Source organism: Eurosta solidaginis, chromosome 1, assembly GCF_040869045.1.
Source record: "Eurosta solidaginis isolate ZX-2024a chromosome 1, ASM4086904v1, whole genome shotgun sequence".
NCBI classification, from domain to species: Eukaryota; Metazoa; Arthropoda; class Insecta; order Diptera; family Tephritidae; genus Eurosta; species Eurosta solidaginis.
In genome coordinates this window covers 81404841-81424652 of record NC_090319.1, presented here as the reverse complement: position 1 = coordinate 81424652, position 19812 = coordinate 81404841, and the positions used below count along the sequence as shown (strand labels likewise).

The window sequence follows — 19812 nt, the reverse complement described above, 5'->3', positions numbered from 1 at the left end:
ACAGATAAGCACTGTTGCCATTGACCAGTTTGCATGCATGCTTATGGAAACATCAACTTTTTCCAATTTAATTTTTGATATTGTAAAAGGCCGGAATACATATTAAATAAGTATAAATAGATTAAATATTTATAATCAGCACTTTTACATAATTATTTCGAATTATTTCCACAATTTTTCAAACTTTAATTAGGCGTTTTTGCATAAAATTGCAAACGGTCAAAAATTAGCGCACAAAAGTTTACTAGGCAACTCTGTCTAGTGAGAGAGCGATCAGCTGACACGTTCTTACGGAAAAAATCAAAATTGTTTTGATTTCTACGTTCCGGCCTACGTACGTACGGGCGTTGCACGTCGGTGAGTTTTCGTTTACATTGCACACTCATAAGATAGGTCGTGTCAGCTGACACGTTTTTGGTACGTACGTTCGTGAGTAACTGCCGCATAAATCGTGTTTCAGCAAGCAAAACGGAGTAACGCGCTTAATGGCAAAAATACGTGGAATTCAATTTTACAGTTAAATGTACATATGTATGTATATGTAGATAAATTTCAGTCGAGTTTAGTAAATATAGAATATGATGAGTAGGCAATAAAGATAAAGAAGTAAACAAGTGAAATGAAATTAAAATATGAAAATGTGAGGTTACAATAGACATAATAGCGTAAATGAGCCTTATGCGGTGTAGGGCAAATGGGCGCTCTGCGACACCTAGAATTCTGGCAGTGACTTAATAATATCTTAACTTTCACTGCACGCTATTCAGTCATTAATAGTTTGTGTAAGATATTCCGTCACTTACGTAGCGCTATTTAATGTCTTGATTCGATTCGTCAGTTGGTTAATTTCGTTCCTAAGATTAGGAGTTTCTGTCGCTACTATCCTAGCTATATCTTTTGCGGAAATATTGCCAACTGCCATTTTGGAAAACTGGTTAGTAAGTTCGTCCAATGTGCTTTTATTTGGTTTTAAGGTTACTTCGTTTTTCCTAAAGGTAAAATTTAGGTTGTCGTGTCGACTACTCTAACAATAGTCGCAATAAAAAAACCTGTCGTACTTAATCCTTGTAGGATAGATTCCCATAAATTTTAAAAATTATCTTAATACTCTATATATGTATTATTTTAGGTGTAAACTTAGCTTACGGTTAGCTTGTGTTGGTGTTGTTTGGCCTCCTATGTTTTTGTCAGTTGAATCGCTTGATGTCCCACGTTGGCAACGTCCCGGCGGGACATGCAGTACCTCTATTTCATTTGGTTTTTTTTTAACTTATAATTTTTGTTGTTGTTTTGTTTTTTTGACGATTTTTTATTATTTCCTTTTTTAAAATACTCGATTTTTTTTTTCGTCTTCTTTCAACGTTTATACAAAAATTTATAATTGTAAAGTTTTTTGGATTTCACTTTACCTTTCTGCGTTTTGTGTGAGATACTTGTTTTTTGATTTTAAGTTAGCACTTCCTTTCGCGCAAGAAATTTTACAATTGCAAAGTGTTTTTTTCAGTGGGTTTTGTTTTAACTTTTCTCCCTTTTTTGGGGTATACTTGCTTTTTTTTTATTTGGAAAAACTTGACATTTCCTTTCGCCCAAGGAATTTTTAAAACTAAGTTCTTCTGGCGGGATCGTCAATTAATAACACATCTTATGTTAGACCGCCAATGCGGCCGAGTTTACAGACGTTGATTAAAGGTTGCTCCAGAACTAAACTCTATTTATAATTCACTATTATTTATAGGATTACAATAATTGCTTACATTGTAATTTCACAATATTGTGAAATACATTGCCCTTGGAAGGGCTTGGCAATGAAATAAAGATATCAATTTCCTTTTCATGGAAAATTCCAGCTGTAACCACCTTCTGCATACTGACTAATGAACCAGCGCAAAGATTATTGCCGGTATCATGTATTTATACCAAATACGAACTATCCTTTATATCCCTACTACGCCACCTACTAGTTACGCGATTTTGCGAATTTATACGAGTCAAAAGGCAGCTAACCATGACAAACAAGAGCGCGAAATAATTTCGTAAATTCATTTTAGTTTAAGACTTTTTGCACCTCTTCTTAAGTATGAAGTACATTATTGTAATGAATACGTTCTTCCGTTTTCTTCTTAGAACTCTATACACCAAGATCAATTTCCTACTAGACTCCAAGATTTTGAACAGTAAAAACACTTCTACATTTGAATTAAGTAAAAAGGAATTTATTTTTTTATTGCCTTTATGTTAAGTCGCTTTCATGTTTCTCCCCTCATTTACATACGAATTTTTGACCCACGGAAAAGTGTTTTTCGGTAACTTCCCATTGAGCTAGACACTTGATACTTAAAGCATAGTTCAGATCTGGGAGACATCACAATGCAAGTGAAAAAAAATCCGCTAGGTGGCGCACGGATCGAGATATACAGAAAATTTATTTTAAAATGGAAATTTGCGATCAACTTTTAACTAACTTCTCGGTGATCCAGAGACTTGGAACTTAGCACATAGTTTGCGAGTCGATGGCACTACAATTCGTGGAAAACAAAATGCCGCCAGGTGGCAGACGAATCGAAATAAACGAAAATCGCTGAAAATCCCTTAAAAACGCAGGCAACACTTTTTTTTATTATCTTTACTTATTTGCGCTTACAATTCTTTTTTTTTTAAGTTTGCCTTTTTCTAAACTACAGCTGTTGTGTGGTTATTTCGATGTAACCACCTACTTTTGCGGGTAAAAAATTATCCGGCTACTTTCGCGGGTAGAATACCAAAAGGGTGTAAAAGTTGCCACATGATTTCGTTACCGTGGTGAAGAATGTTGTTACCGCACTAGAATCGGGGCGTTAGTGTAACTTTTGATTCAGTGGGTTGGTGACCTTTTGCTGCTTATTGCCTTGCTGTATTTCCATTGCTGTTTTCATTTCTTTAGAATTCCAGCCGGTTATTGGATATCTATGAAAAATACATGGTCCAACCAAAATATTCACCGTATGCGGGCAGAGACAATTATTTAAGCGACATAATTAGATATTTTCATGAATGTTTATATGTAGGTATATTAGGGTGATTCAAAATGCAATATTTTATATGTATGGAAATTGAATTTTGTTAATTCAAATATATTTTTTATTTATATTTTACATGATATGTATGTGTATAAATTCAATATTATATATATATATATATTATATATATATATATATATACCATACCTCTAAAACGAATTCTGTAGTCTCTTATGAACTTCCTGTAGCAAGAAATCATACATAAAAAGCTTTTCAAATCCTTGAGATTTTCTGGTGGTGAAATAAGCTTAATCGCTTCGACTTTGCTTGGGTCAGCGCGAACGCCATCAGGAGTGATGACGTACCCAAGGAATTCTACTTCTTTTTCGAAGAAGCAGGTCTTCTCCAGATTTACTTTAAGGTTTGCTTCGCGAAGCCTTGCAAATACCATTTCGATGTTCAGTAAGTGTTCTTCCGGGTCTTTTCCAAAAACAATTATGTCGTCAATGTAGACGAAAATGGCGGGAGCATTTTTTAAAACAAAGGGTAAGCGTAGGAATTCGTATTTCTCATTCATCGTTGAGAACGCTGTCTTAGGTATATCCGACGCTTTCATCGGTATCTGGTTAAAGCCAGACGTTAAGTCAATAGTTGTGAAGAAATTGGCCTGTCCTAAACTGGACAAGATGGTGTTTATATCTGGGATAAGGTACGTATCGGCGATAGTGACGACATTTAATCTCTTTTAGTCAATCACCATTCTATATTGTTTTTCCCTATTTGGCTTTGGTTTTTTGGGCACCACCCATATTGGGGAGTTGTAAGGACTTTTCGAAGGTCTAATAACTCACTCATTATGTAATTCGTTTATTTGCCTGTCTACTTCTTCCCTCATACATACAGGATAAGGGTAACTTTTACTGTAGATAGGTTCAGGGATGGTAGTCCGTATTTCGGCTCGCACATTTGTATCCACGAGCTCACTGCCATCAAGAGGGAGGAAAAGATCGGAGTATTTTTCCAGTACTTCATCAACGTTCTGTCCACGTACTTCATACGTCCTTTCCCAGTGAATAATAAACCTGATTCGAGATTGTGGCCTTTTGTGGCATATTGAAATTATTTATCCTTATGAAATTGTTCTTCCTGTCCACTACTGCCCTTAACATTCTCGACGTATCATCGCCGATAATACCGGCGAAGGATTTCAGTCCCGGAAGGACAAAGAGTGCTATCTTTGAAGGTAAGCCCACATCCCTGAAAAATTGTAAACATATCTTTTTATAAATTTGCACCTCTCCTCCAGCTGAGTGGAGATTAAAAACTTTCTTAACGGGATCACCTCCAGCTGCAATTTCTTCGCTAATGAAATTTTTGTTGGCCCCTGTGTCAATCAGGAAGTCGAAGGTGCGGCCATTTTAGAGTGTGTACTCTAAGTATGGTACACTAGATGGCCCTCCGATAGAAAATCCCCTTCATCCTCGTTCTTGGTCGATTCTTCTTCCTTGGTGTTATCCTCATCAGTACCGGTCGTTGAATGGAAAAGCCTTTGTTGTTTCCTCGCAAGGTTTTCCGATCTTGCTTCGCGTCTAAATGGATTAGGGCGATTGATATAATTTACAGCTCGCGATTGTGTAGAGCGTTCCACATCCATTTTTTCGACGGGGGATTCGTAGATTGAGTAGCGGGTGGAGCACGATAGTTTTTTGAAAAACGCTCCCTTCTATCGAATGGAGCCCTGGGATCCTGTTGACGCCAGGTAGATGTGGGTGGAATTACAGGTGGTCTCCCTTCGAAGTAAGGTTTAATCTCGTTTAAATTGTTAATAGGGACCACTATACGATTATTACCTGGAGATAGGTGAAGCGATGCATTTCTGAAGTTGACATTCTGTAACTGCAGGCAAGCTGAATAAGCATCTGGAAGAGTCTTGGGGCGTTGAAGGAGGAGCATCCTTGAGAGCTTCCCACTTAGACCGAGGATGAATACATCCAACGCCCTATTTCTGTAAGTGTCCATAAGGACTTTCATGGTTTCGTCAGTGTACAACTCGGTTTGTAGCTTATTAAGAATCAAGTTGAATAGGTGGTTCACTCGAGCGTAGAACTCATCAACAGTGCCACCTCTCTGTTGCAATTGATGCAACTGGTGTTCGAGAGTGCGGGCATCCCGCTTATCTGCGTAATGCAGAGCCAGGCACTCCTTTATTTTGGACAAATTGTTGTCAAAAATATTGTAAGAAATCAGAGCGTTATCCGCGGTACCGCAGACTTTTTGTCGAATGTGGTGTAATATTGCACGGTATAATGGTTTTCCCTTGATTACTGAAAAGTCAGCAAGGATGGTGTTCATATACAATAGTAAACTATTAAAGTTTGTGGACTGTATAATAAAAATGTGAACTGCACGATTCAATTGTCGGTTGAAGACTGTCTAGACAAGCCAAATTTTATTAGTTTCTTTCTCCTTGTTTACATAGTTGCATTTTACAGGGTTGTATTGATAATGTACATTTTCAGGATTATAATTTTATGTAGTATATCTAAAGCTTAGGTATAAAAATGGATACAAACTAGTGAATTAAATAGAACAATTGCAGACCATCAAATTTTGTGAATACTTCGTATATCGATAGACAACGGACGCAAACATACCGCACCTCTTGAAAGTATCCACTTTCAACAGTCCATAAACAACGGGCATAACTTAACGATGGGACGTTTAAATGTTCCCCTTGATGTTTTGACTGAAACAACTCTTACAAGTTCATCTTTGCCTGGATATGTTTCTACAACTTTGCCTATACTCCATTTGCTTGGTGGCAATGTATCATCTGTGAAGAGCACAATGTCACCACATTGGATATTTTTGAGTTTTTGGCTCCATTTTGGGCGTTGTTGTAATTGACTTATGTATTCTAACGACCATTTTTTCCAAAATTGTTGAACTAATTTTTGTAAATACTGCCAACGGTTTAAACTATTTACCTTGGATTGAGTGTAATTAGTTTCTGGGATAGTCGCCATTGATCTAAGAATTAAAAAATGCCCTGGTGTAAGGGGATCTGGATCACCTTCGAATTTTGTGCAGAGTGGCCGTGAATTCAAACAACACTCTATTTGGCATAAGACCGTGCATGTCTCTTCGAATGTTGTATTAGCATCTTCGAGAACTCTCTTCAAATGGTATTTTGTACTTTTGACCCCTGCCTCCCACATTCCTCCAAAGTGAGGACCAGTTGGGGGAATGAAATGCCATTGAATTTCTTGTTCTGCCATACCTTTAACAATTTTCTCCTGGTTATGCCTTTCATGTAAAAAATGCCACAATTCCTTCAATTTTTGATTACAGCCTACAAAATTGGTACCGTTATCTGAGTATATGTTCGACGGTTTTCCTCGTCTAGCCACAAATCTAAGAAGGGTTGCCAGAAACGATGCAGTTGATAGTTCTGATACCAACTCTAAATGTACTGCCTTTGTCACTAAACAACCAAATATTGCTATCCAACATTTGTAAGTTTTGCTTCCCCTACCCTTCCACGACTTTACGTGTATAGGTCCTGCAAAATCTATGCCTGTATTCACGAAAGCTAATGCTGGTTCCACCCTATATCGAGGTAAGCTACTCATCTGCTGAGAAAATGGTTTATTTCTGAAGCGCATACATGTGGTACACTTGTATATACATTGCTTGATTATTCGGACCACTCCTGGAATCCAGTACCTTAATCCGAGTACATATTGCAATTGTCGATTACCTGCATGTAAATATTTCTTATGATGATATCTCACTAATAAGTGTGTCAACGAACTATCCTTGTTAAGAATTATCGGGTGTTTTTGATCAAACTTTATAACTGCGTTCTTAACCCTTCCACCTACTCGCAACAATTGCTTTTGATCGATAAATGGTGTTAATGCAGATAGACTGTGTTTTACAGGCAGAGATTTTCCAGCTAATAACATCTGAATTTCTGCATGGAACGAATCCTTCTGAGCCTGCCTAACTAAGACATCATGCGCATTATCTAGCTCGTGCACACTTAAAAAGCCTGTTGTTCTGGCTACTTTATTTGTTCTACAGTCTGTTATGAATCTCAACATGTATGCTGTCACTGACAATAACTTTCCAAAACTTGAAAAACGTTCAAATAAATCATCTGTTGGATTTTCAACGGCATGGCATATGACCATATGTTGCCTTTCTTCTAGATGCGTTTCCTCTGGCGGCTCTGGTGCCACTTCTTCCCACTGATGACGTGTTCTCAGTATGTTAGGCCCGTGCCACCAAAGGTCGTTATTTATTAAGTTACAAGCGGTAATACCTCTTGTTGCTAAATCTGCAGGATTATTATGTGACGAAATATGACGCCAGCTTTCTCGGGGTAATATATTCAAAATGTATGAAGTTCGGTTAGCAATGAATGTTTTCCATCGACGTGGATAATCGCTTAGCCAAGCTAAGACAATAGTTGAATCAGAATACCCGAATATGGGAACCTGATCAACGTCAAGTGCTTCCTTTACTTTTACAACCAGTTTGGTCATGAGCTGTGCAGCGCATAACTCAAGTCTTGGTAATGTTATTTGTTTAATAGGTGCTACCCGGCTTTTGGAGGCAATAAGATTTGTTGACACTAACCCATCTAAATGGCGAACTTTAATATAAACTGCGGCCGCATATGCTACCTCTGACGCATCTGCAAAGCAATGAAGTTCTACCAACTCACCGTTTGTAACTCTAATCCATCTTGGAATTCTAATTTTCGAAATGTCATTGATGCCACTCCTCAACTCGTACCATCGTGTGACCACATCATTAGGCAACTGCTCATCCCAATCAATGCCCCTCAACCATAACTGCTGCATTAAATGCTTTAAAGAAATAACCACTGGTGCTAACCATCCTAATGGATCAAATACTTTCGAAATATCTGATAAAACTGTTCGTTTGGTAATTTGCTGTTGTATTTCGTTTAGAGTTACCTTATATTTGAAGGAATCACACGTTGTGTCCCATAACAATCCTAAGGTTTTGACTGTCTGCGTATCATCGATAATCGTTTCCGCTGACATTTCTGTATCATTTGCATCGATCGTGGACATAAATTCTGATGAGTTCGAACACCACTTGCGTAAATGGAATCCTGCTTGAGTAAGTAGATCACATAACTTGATTTTTAACTGCACAGCCGACTCTACATCTTCGAAACACCACATGAAATCATCTACATAAAACCCGTCTAGAATTGCTTTACTTGCTCTGGGAAATAAGGCCGAATTTTCAATTCCTATTTGCTTGAGTGTCCTTGTTGCTAAAAAGGGTGCACATGCAGTGCCGTACGTAACTGTTTTTAGCTCATATGCCTTTACTTCATCTTCACTAGTTTCCCTCCATAAAACTCGTTGATAGCTTCTGTCGCTCTTGTTGACCAAAATCTGTCTGTACATTTTTTCTATATCACCTGTCAACCCTACCTTAAACTTGCGAAATTGAATCAATAAGGAAAATAAATCTTTTTGAACCGTGGGTCCTATGAGTAGTTGATCATTCAGTGACTTCCCATTTGATGACTTACAAGATGCATCAAATACTACCCTGAGTTTTGTAGTTGTACTTTCTGGTTTCAACACGGCGTGATGTGGGAGATAATACTCGACCTGTGCCTTTTCATCTACCACTTCTTCCATATGATTCATCATTTTGTATTCTTGCATAAATTGTTTGTAACTATGTGCTAATATTTCATCTTTATTAAATCTCCTTTCCATTAAGCATAATCGATTCCATGCTGCTAACCTTGAATCGCCAAATTCTAATTTTTCTTCCCTGAGAGGCAGCCGAACTACATATCTACCATCTTTTGCGCGTGTAACATACTTTATGTAATGATCTTCTGCTTGTTGTTCCTCAACTGTCAGAACCTGTGTCAGTGGCTGTACTTCTTCGACTTCCCAAAACCTTTGTAATTGATTAGTTGCATCAAGTGATGCAGTACCCACAAAAATATGAAATGATTGACTCGACTCTATTTTGCCAAGTATCACCCAACCAAATATTGTTTCAACCGCTGAAGGTGAACCACTTGGATGAACTAGTTTTCCCGACAGTACACATGCTGAAAACACATCCGCACCTAAAATTATGTCTATTCCGTTTGGTGTGTCATAATTGTTATCGGCCAGTTCGAGATGGCGAAAATAGTTTAGTTTCTTATTTTGTACTTTTTTTCCTGGTAAATTTCGAGTTAAATTTGGGAGACACAGTGCGCTAGTCTCAATATTGTGATTCCCCTTTGGAAAATTTATGCTTAGTTTTACTTCACCCTTACAACGGCTATTAACCCCTCTACCTATACCATGAATCGTTGTATTATTGAAGCTTCTCTTCAACCCCAACCGCTGCATGCAAGCTTCTCGTATGAGCGACACCTGTGCTCCTGAATCAAGTAACGCTCGACAGGCTTGATAATGACCATTGATATCTAATACCCTTATTATGGCCGTAGGTAGCAGTGTTATATATTCGTTTTGTATATTTGATAAATTTATTGATACTGACTCCGTTTGTCTTTGCGGATAATTGCTTTCATTCGACTTATCTTGCATTACATGCAATAATGAATTATGTTTCTTGTTGCAAACTTTACACAACGATGATGTGCAATTAATGGCTCGGTGATTGTCCTTGAGACAATTAAAGCATAGCCCCACATCGCGCACTACTTGAATCCTCTCCTCTACTGGTTTTCTTTTAAATTGGTCGCATTGATATATTGAATGATTTTCTGCACATACTGGACATTGTTTTACTTGAGAAACGTATATTTTCGATGCCTGCGTCTGGCGATTAAAATAGCTTAGAGGGGTTAACGATTTACCTGAACCTTTATTTGACTGTATATTTTCTAATTCGGTAACGCGTTGCTCTAAAAATGTCATTAAATGTACAAACTTACTTTCCTTTTCTGTGCTTCTGCTCCTATACCACAGCATTGATGTTTCAGAATCTAATTTTTTTTCAAATAAGTACAACAAAAGTGTGTCCCACTGATCCACTGCCTCACCTAATGCTTTTAACGCATTGATACTTTCGTTAGAATCATTGTACAGACGCTTAATCTCATTCAATGTTGGTGCTTTAATTGGTTGCTGATCAAGTAGCAGACTTACATATGCTTTCTTCACCTTATCACCCTCATTATATTTTTTATATAGCAACCCCCATGCTACCGAGTAATTCTCATTTGTGGGCTTCAAATGCCTCACTATTGATAATGCTTCCCCTTTCAACTTTGTCAACAAATACTCGAACTTTTCTATGTTTGCTAAACTTGATTTGGTATGAACCATTACCTCAAACAAATCGCGAAAGTGTATCCAGTTTATGTACGTTCCGTCAAACTCTGGAATTTGTATACGAGGAAGCCGGACTTCTTGTTGGCTGGTGTTCGTATGCAACGTCGGCGAGGCCGCATTTATGTCACCGCATGGAGACGCCAACCGCTCAACCAAAGTACCCAAGGTATTCTGATGATCTATCAATGTTTGAATTGCACTGGATACACTAGCGCCCTGCTCCGTTTGATTTTGATTGTCTATTACTGTGCTATCAAGCTGCTCTTCACGTGTTCGAGCCAACAAACCTGCCTTAATTGCAAAATACTTATCTTCGATGTCACTGCGATAATTTTCCTCCACAGCTATGTTCTCTGAACTTGTAAGAGTGTCTATGCTGCTTTGTACATTCTCATATTCCTGGAATATTGACTCCAACTTCTCTACCCTTACCTTAATCTCGTCAACGGAATTATTAGCATTTTGACAAAAGGAAAATATACGCGTGATTGACCCTTTATGGTTTGACGTTTTTGTTTCAATTCGTCCATTGTCTATAAATAACTAGTAGCCTTTTTGTTTATTTCAATTTTTGTCCCTTTAGTACTTGACTTATTATTGTTTACATTTATTGTCATATGATTTCATATATGCTCTACTACAATTTTTCACTCTTATGCCTAGAAACATACATATATATATATGTTGCGATTCTAACTTGAAATGTACTAATGTCCCAAATGACTATAATGACTGATGCTTCTCTCTCAATACGTTTTTTTTTTTTTTTTTTTTTTTTGATACAATGTTTTATGCTACTAATTGAATAACATATTTGAACTGAATTCAAGAAAGACTTATTGTAGACATCTTACATGTATGAATGTTATACTCAACCAGTTCTGATTTGAAATGTACCGATGTACCGAATATGTTATGCTTCTATCTCAAAATGTTGTCTCTCTGACTCAATGTTAGGTTTAACGACTTTTGTGCGATCTGGTTTCAATTTGCAATGTTTCTATGACTCTACTGAATATGATATGCTACTCGACTCAAAATGTATGTTATGCTTCTATCTCAAAATGTTGTCTCTCTGACTCAATGTTAGGTTTAACGACTTTTGTGCGTTCTGTTTTCAATTTGCAATGTTTCTATGAATCTACTGAATATGATATGCTACTCAACTCAAAAATGTATGTTATGCTTCTATCTCAAATGTTGTCTCTCTGACTCTCAATGTTAAGTTTACAGACTTTTGTGCGTTCCGTTTTCAATTTTGAAATGTTTCCATTGACTCCTGACTCTACTGAATATGATATGTTACTCAACTCAACTGCTAACTATGTTTCATGAAATATTTACGATATGCTTCTGTCTCACAATATCGTTTCTCTGAATGCTTTATAGCTAAACGTACGTTACGTTTTGATTTGAAATGTTTACACCGAATCTTACTCTAACGACTGTTATGTATCGAATCTATTTATGTTAAGTTCTGAATACGACTGTTAAATATGTAGTTTTTTTTCTTTTTGTACAATATTTTAAATTCCTCATGCAATGACATTTAACTTAATTTCCAGAATTACTTATTGTATCCTACTTACATACATTAATGTTATAACTCCACAAGCCTCTGTATGATAAGACGACCCTTTGTGTATGTATGTATCATCTGTTCATTGCTGGAGTACTCTGCTGGCATGTTCCGACTTGTTCATTGATGCTGCTTCCTCTTTACGTGACGACTAGGCCTTTATTTAGAACCACTTATTGAATTATATCCACTGCTGCAGTTGGTATTTCAAACTTTTCAAGGCACGTAAATCTTTATGCACTATCCACTTTCGCTTCACGTGTATGTACCTATGTCCCTGCATAACATATATGCTTGCTGTTATATATATATATGTATGTGTCATGTACGATTGTACGAACACCTTTCTGTTTATGCACGTTTAACTTCGTTTCAACGCTGTTTCTGCCGCAAATTGGCTTTTTTTTTTTTATTTCACGTTATATGTATTTTCCACCAATATGTACATATGTAAATTAAATCACTTAGATAGGACTGTACATACATGCATTTTTATGCACTCAATACATTATTCATATAAACGTCTAATCTTGTTTAACCAATGTATATTCTGCAAATTTTCTTGCAAATTCCATTCAATGCTTTGAATATGTTTGTAAATTCACTGCACTAAATTGTTATACAATAATTGGCACTGATTTTGCTAAATTTTCGACCGACATTCGGCTCGATGGACCAATTTTTATGTTCATATGCAATAGTGAACTATTAAAGTTTGTGCACTGTATAATAAAAATGTGAACTGCACGATTCAATTGTCGGTTGAAGACTGTCTAGACAAGCCAAATTTTATTAGTTTCTTTCTCCTTGTTTACATAGTTGCATTTTACAGGGTTGTATTGATAATGTACTTTTTCAGGATTATAATTTTATGTAGTATATCTAAAGCTTAGGTATAAAAATGGATACAAACTAGTGAATTAAATAGAACAATTGCAGACCATCAAATTTTGTGAATACTTCGTATATCGATAGACAACGGACGCAAACAGATGGTTTCTACGGAGTGTACACAGGACACGAAGTGTATAGGGCTTCCATCGAAAACTTGAAGCTCTTTTACGCAATCAGGCAGACGACATATTTCGCGAATGTCGGCCTCAGTCATGGGGGCTTTTGCCATCACTTCCTCTGTTGCTTCGCTACGCGGAGGACCATTGAAGGTATTTTCGGCCCGGTCCAACTCCGTCACAGGTCTCTCTAAAGTTTTCATCTCCAGCAGGGCATTAACGGCACCTGTTAAATTCGTTACGTTCACCTTAAGATCCTTCATCCTTGTTACCGTTGAAAAAAAGAAGGTATATTAAATTATTGGTTAAGTTCTATACTTACAGCACCACTAGGTTCATAAGTCGTGTTATATCGTGTACACTGTTTCTTCCTAAGAAGAGCTAGCTTCTATATATTTTTGGTTGCTTGTTTGCTTTTTTCAATACTCTTAACGCATTTGGTTAGAGTGAAGCTCACGTGTTTTCGCAAGGGCATTTGGCAAATCGGCAAGAGTCAATGAGAAAAGTATTTGGTTTAAAGGAGGATTTAGTCCTGTTATAAAGGTTCTTAGGGCAGTTTCGCGATTCATATTATTTAGGTGCTTTGTAATTTCGGAATTTGTGCCGTGTGTCATAATAGTTTTATTTATTATTAGTGTTAATTTCTGATAAACTTCGTTATAATAATTGATCAAGGATTTCGATCCTTGCCTTAATATGCTAATTTGCTGATTAATTACGTTGTTCGGTAGTGGCATAAGAACACAAATATATTAAAAACGACAGTTTATATACACTTCTAAAATTTGTAGCGTTTTAATATCTGGAAGAATGTTATTGATTAATACAATATAAATTAATACAATATAATATAATAAACGGCCAATATTACAAAGAATTATACAATATTCACAGTGGTATAAGAATTCAACTCACAATAAATAATAATAATAAGAGTTACCATACGAATAAAAAAGGAACTTAAATTTTGTTTGGCTCAGTTGGCTTGCTAATAGGTTTGCAATAAAGCTAGGCGTTGCTCCATGGCATTAACGTGGAAGGCTGAATGGGCAGGCATGCTCACTGTGGCGTTTCTGAAAACTTCGGTGGCATTAGCACCCATGGCTGAATTTGTAGTGATACAACTGTCGGCATCCGACGTGGACGGCGTTATGGTGGTAGCGTTACTCACATCTGGCTGGGTGATATTGGCTACGACCGTTGATTCCTCCGGGATTGACTCCAAAGCTGGCGAATTATTGTCGACCATACTCTGACTGGTGATTTGTACACTATTGTTTAGGCGAGGGCTTCTTCGTGGTGGAGTATGTAATCGCATTTGTGGATGTGTACGGGCGGCAACAAGATTCACTCCAATCAATGTGATACGGCGGGCTGTAACTAAACTGCATGAAATCTCGGAAGAATTTTCCCTTGATATACTTAACTAATTAATATACTGACGATAAATCCATCAAATAAGTAGACGGTGAAAGGGCAGCGAAAGCGTTAGTAGTTTTCTCCTTATCCGCAAATATAATGTTGGCGAAATTATATTGGCAAGAATTCATCAACTGCTTCCGCAAGCAACACCAAATTGTCGAAAGGCAAATAAATTTGTTGAACAAGCAAATAAACTTGTACAAAGGCAAATAAAAACTTGTCCAAAAGCAAAATAAAACTTGTCGTTGGCCTGGATGAGCAAATTTAACGTTCCACACCTTCCAAATAATAAGCAATAGGTTTATTAGTAACAATATATTTTTAGCGTTCAAATATAGCTTGTTGTGCGTGTTGTGTAGCGAGTTGTGTTTATTTTGCTGTTTTTTCTCCGTTTGGTGGCCAACGACTAAATCGTGTTTCAGCAAGCAAAACGGAGTAACGCGCTTAATGGCAAAAATACGTGGAATTCAATTTTACAGTTAAATGTACATATGTATGTATATGTTGATAAATTTCAGTCGAGTTTAGTAAATATAGAATATGATGAGTAGGCAATAAAGATAAAGAAGTAAACAAATGAAATGAAATTAAAATATGAAAATGTGAGGTTACAATAGACATAATAGCGTAAATGAGCCTTATGCGGTGTAGGGCAAATGGGCGTTCTGCGACACCTAGAATTCTGGCAGTGACTTAATAATATCTTAACTTTCACTGCACGCTATTCCGTCATTAATAGTTTGTGTAAGATATTCCGTCACTTATGTAGCGCTATTTAATGTCTTGATTTGATTCGTCAGTTGGTTAATTTCGTTCCTAAGATTAGCAGTTTCTGTCGCTACTATCCTAGCTATATCTTTTGCGGAAATATTGCCAACTGCCATTTTGGAAAACTGGTTAGTAAGTTCGTCCAATGTGCTTTTATTTGGTTTTAAGGTTACTTCGTTTTTCCTAAAGGTAAAATTTAGGTTGTCGTGTCGACTACTCTAACAATAGTCGCAATAAAAAAACCTGTCGTACTTAATCCTTGTAGGATAGATTCCCATAAATTTTAAAAATTATCTTAATACTCTATATATGTATTATTTTAGGTGTAAACTTAGCTTACGGTTAGCTTGTGTTGGTGTTGTTTGGCCTCCTATGTTTTTGTCAGTTGAATCGCTTGATGTCCCACGTTGGCAACGTCCCGGCGGGACATGCAGTACCTCTATTTCATTTGGTTTTTTTTTAACTTATAATTTTTGTTGTTGTTTTGTTTTTTTGACGATTTTTTATTATTTCCTTTTTTAAAATACTCGATTTTTTTTTCGTCTTCTTTCAACGTTTATACAAAAATTTATAATTGTAAAATTTTTTGGATTTCACTTTACCTTTCTGCGTTTTGTGTGAGATACTTGTTTTTTGATTTTAAGTTAGCACTTCCTTTCGCGCAAGAAATTTTACAATTGCAAAGTGTTTTTTTCAGTGGGTTTTGTTTTAACTTTTCTCCCTTTTTTGGGGTATACTTGCTTTTTTTTTATTTGGAAAAACTTGACATTTCCTTTCGCCCAAGGAATTTTTAAAACTAAGTTCTTCTGGCGGGATCGTCAATTAATAACACATCTTATGTTAGACCGCCAATGCGGCCGAGTTTACAGACGTTGATTAAAGGTTGCTCCAGAACTAAACTCTATTTATAATTCACTATTATTTATAGGATTACAATAATTGCTTACATTGTAATTTCACAATATTGTGAAATACATTGCCCTTGGAAGGGCTTGGCAATGAAATAAAGATATCAATTTCCTTTTCATGGAAAATTCCAGCTGTAACCACCTTCTGCATACTGACTAATGAACCAGCGCAAAGATTATTGCCGGTATCATGTATTTATACCAAATACGAACTATCCTTTATATCCCTACTACGCCACCTACTAGTTACGCGATTTTGCGAATTTATACGAGTCAAAAGGCAGCTAACCATGACAAACAAGAGCGCGAAATAATTTCGTAAATTCATTTTAGTTTAAGACTTTTTGCACCTCTTCTTAAGTATGAAGTACATTATTGTAATGAATACGTTCTTCCGTTTTCTTCTTAGAACTCTATACACCAAGATCAATTTCCTACTAGACTCCAAGATTTTGAACAGTAAAAACACTTCTACATTTGAATTAAGTAAAAAGGAATTTATTTTTTTATTGCCTTTATGTTAAGTCGCTTTTATGTTTCTCCCTTCATTTCCATACGAATTTTTGACCCACGGAAAAGTGTTTTTCGGTAACTTCCCATTGAGCTAGACACTTGATACTTAAGCATAGTTCAGATCTGGGAGACATCACAATGCAAGTGAAAAAAAATCCGCTAGGTGGCGCACGGACAGAAAATTTATTTTAAAATGGAAATTTTGCGATCAACTTTTAACTAACTTCTCGGCGATCCAGAGACTTGAAACTTAGCACATAGTTTGCGAGTCGATGGCACTACAATTCGTGGAAAACAAAATGCCGCCAGGTGGCAGATGAATCGAAATAAACGAAAATCCCTGAAAATCCCTGAAAAACGCAGGCAACACTTTTTTTTATTATCTTTACTTATTTGCGCTTACAATTCTTTTTTTTTAAGTTTGCCTTTTTCTAAACTACAGCTGTTGTGTGGTTATTTCGATGTAACCACCTACTTTTGCGGGTAAAAAATTATCCGGCTACTTTCGCGGGTAGAATACCAAAAGGGTGTAAAAGTTGCCACATGATTTCGTTACCGTGGTGAAGAATGTTGTTACCACACTAGAATCGGGGCGTTAGTGTAACTTTTGATTCAGTGGGTTGGTGACCTTTTGCTGCTTATTGCCTTGCTGTATTTCCATTGCTGTTTTCATTTCTTTAGAATTCCAGCCGGTTATTGGATATCTATGAAAAATACATGGTCCAACCAAAATATTCACCGTATGCGGGCAGAGACAATTATTTAAGCGACATAATTAGATATTTTCATGAATGTTTATATGTAGGTATATTAGGGTGATTCAAAATGCAATATTTTATATGTATGGAAATTGAATTTTGTTAATTCAAATATATTTTTTATTCATATTTTACATGATATGTATGTGTATAAATTCAATATTATATATATATATATATATATATATATATATATATACCATACCTCTAAAACGAATTCTGTAGTCTCTTATGAACTTCCTGTAGCAAGAAGTCATACATAAAAAGCTTTTCAAATCCTTGAGATTTTCTGGTGGTGAAATAAGCTTAATCGCTTCGACTTTGCTTGGGTCAGCGCGAACGCCATCAGGAGTGATGACGTACCCAAGGAATTCGACTTCTTTTTCGAAGAAGCAGGTCTTCTCCAGATTTACTTTAAGGTTTGCTTCGCGAAGCCTTGCAAATACCATTTCGATGTTCAGTAAGTGTTCTTCCGGGTCCTTTCCAAAAACAATTATGTCGTCAATGTAGACGAAAATGGCGGGAGAATTTTTTAAAACAAAGGGTAAGCGTAGGAATTCGTATTTCTCATTCATCGTTGAGAACGCTGTCTTAGGTATATCCGACGCTTTCATCGGTATCTGGTGAAAGCCAGACGTTAAGTCAATAGTTGTGAAGAAATTGGCCTGTCCTAAACTGGACAAGATGGTGTTTATATCTGGGATAAGGTACGTATCGGCGATAGTGACGACATTTAATCTCTTTTAGTCAATCACCATTCTATATTGTTTTTCCCTATTTGGCTTTGGTTTTTTGGGCACCACCCATATTGGGGAGTTGTAAGGACTTTTCGAAGGTCTAATAACTCACTCATTATGTAATTCGTTTATTTGCCTGTCTACTTCTTCCCTCATACATACAGGATAAGGGTAACTTTTACTGTAGATAGGTTCAGGGATGGTAGTCCGTATTTCGGCTCGCACATTTGTATCCACGAGCTCACTGCCATTAAGAGGGAGGAAAAGATCGGAGTATTTTTCCAGTACTTCATCAACGTTCTGTCCACGTACTTCATACGTCCTTTCCCAGTGAATATTAAACCTGAATCGAGATTGTGGCCTTTTGTGGCATATTGAAATTATTTATCCTTATGAAATTGTTCTTCCTGTCGACTACTGCCCCTAACATTCTCGACGTATCATCGCCGATAATACCGGCGAAGGATTTCAGTCCCGGAAGGACAAAGAGTGCTATCTTTGAAGGTAAGCCCACATCCCTGAAAAATTTTAAACATATCTTTTTATAAATTTGCACCTCTCCTCCAGCTGAGTGGACATTAAAAACTTTCTTAACGGGATCACCTCCAGCTGCAATTTCTTCGCTAATGAAATTTTTGTTGGCCCCTGTGTCAATCAGGAAGTCGAAGGTGCGGCCATCTTAGAGTGTGTACTCTAAGTATGGTACACTAGATGGCCCTCCGATAGAAAATCCCCTTCATCCTCGTTCTTGGTCGATTCTTCTTCCTTGGTGTTATCCTCATCAGTACCGGTCGTTGAATGGAAAAGCCTTTGTTGTTTCCTCGCAAGGTTTTCCGATCTTGCTTCGCGTTTAAATGGATTAGGGCGATTGATATAATTTACAGCTCGCGATTGTGTAGAGCGTTCCACATCCATTTTTTCGACGGGGGATTCGTAGATTGAGTAGCGGGTGGAGCACGATAGTTTTTTGAAAAACGCTCCCTTCTATCGAATGGAGCCCTGGGATCCTGTTGACGCCAGGTAGATGTGGGTGGAATTACAGGTGGTCTCCCTTCGAAGTAAGGTTTAATCTCGTTTAAATTGTTAATAGGGACCACTATACGATTATTACCTGGAGATAGGTGAAGCGATACATTTCTGAAGTTGACATTCTGTAACTCCAGGCAAGCTGAATAAGCATCTGGAAGAGTCTTGGGGCGTTGAAGGAGGAGCATCCTTGAGAGCTTCCCACTTAGACCGAGGATGAATACATCCAACGCCCTATTTCTGTAAGTGTCCATAAGGACTTTCATGGTTTCGTCAGTGTACGACTCGGTTTGTAGCTTATTAAGAATCAAGTTGAATAGGTGGTTCACTCGAGCGTAGAACTCATCAACAGTGCCACCTCTCTGTTGCAATTGATGCAACTGGTGTTCGAGAGTGCGGGCATCCCGCTTATCTGCGTAATGCAGAGCCAGGCACTCCTTTATTTTGGACCAATTGTTGTCAAAAATATTGTAAGAAATCAGAGCGTTATCCGCGGTACCGCAGACTTTTTGTCGAATGTGGTGTAATATTGCACGGTATAATGGTTTTCCCTTGATTACTGAAAAGTCAGCAAGGATGGTTTCTACGGAGTGTACACAGGACACGAAGTGTATAGGGCTTCCATCGAAAACTTGAAGCTCTTTTACGCAATCAGGCAGACGACATATTTCGCGAATGTCGGCCTCAGTCATGGGGGCTTTTGCCATCACTTCCTCTGTTGCCTCGCTACGCGG

General features: G+C 37.2%; 1 protein-coding gene across 23 annotated transcripts in view; it reads left to right on the top strand.

Annotated features, from left to right (window-relative positions):
* Mco4 (Multicopper oxidase 4) overlaps positions 1–19812 on the top strand; it is an 826935-nt gene that overhangs the window by 714820 nt on the left and 92303 nt on the right. Inside the window, exon 1 of one of the 23 annotated variants that reach the window (XM_067758791.1) lies at positions 13952–14861. The exons of the other annotated variants lie outside the window; for them this stretch is intronic. Coding sequence (XP_067614892.1) covers positions 14852–14861 — 10 coding nt within the window. The 5' untranslated portion in view covers positions 13952–14851. Of the gene's footprint in view, positions 1–13951; positions 14862–19812 lie in introns of those variants that run through there. 23 annotated transcript variants of the gene reach the window in all.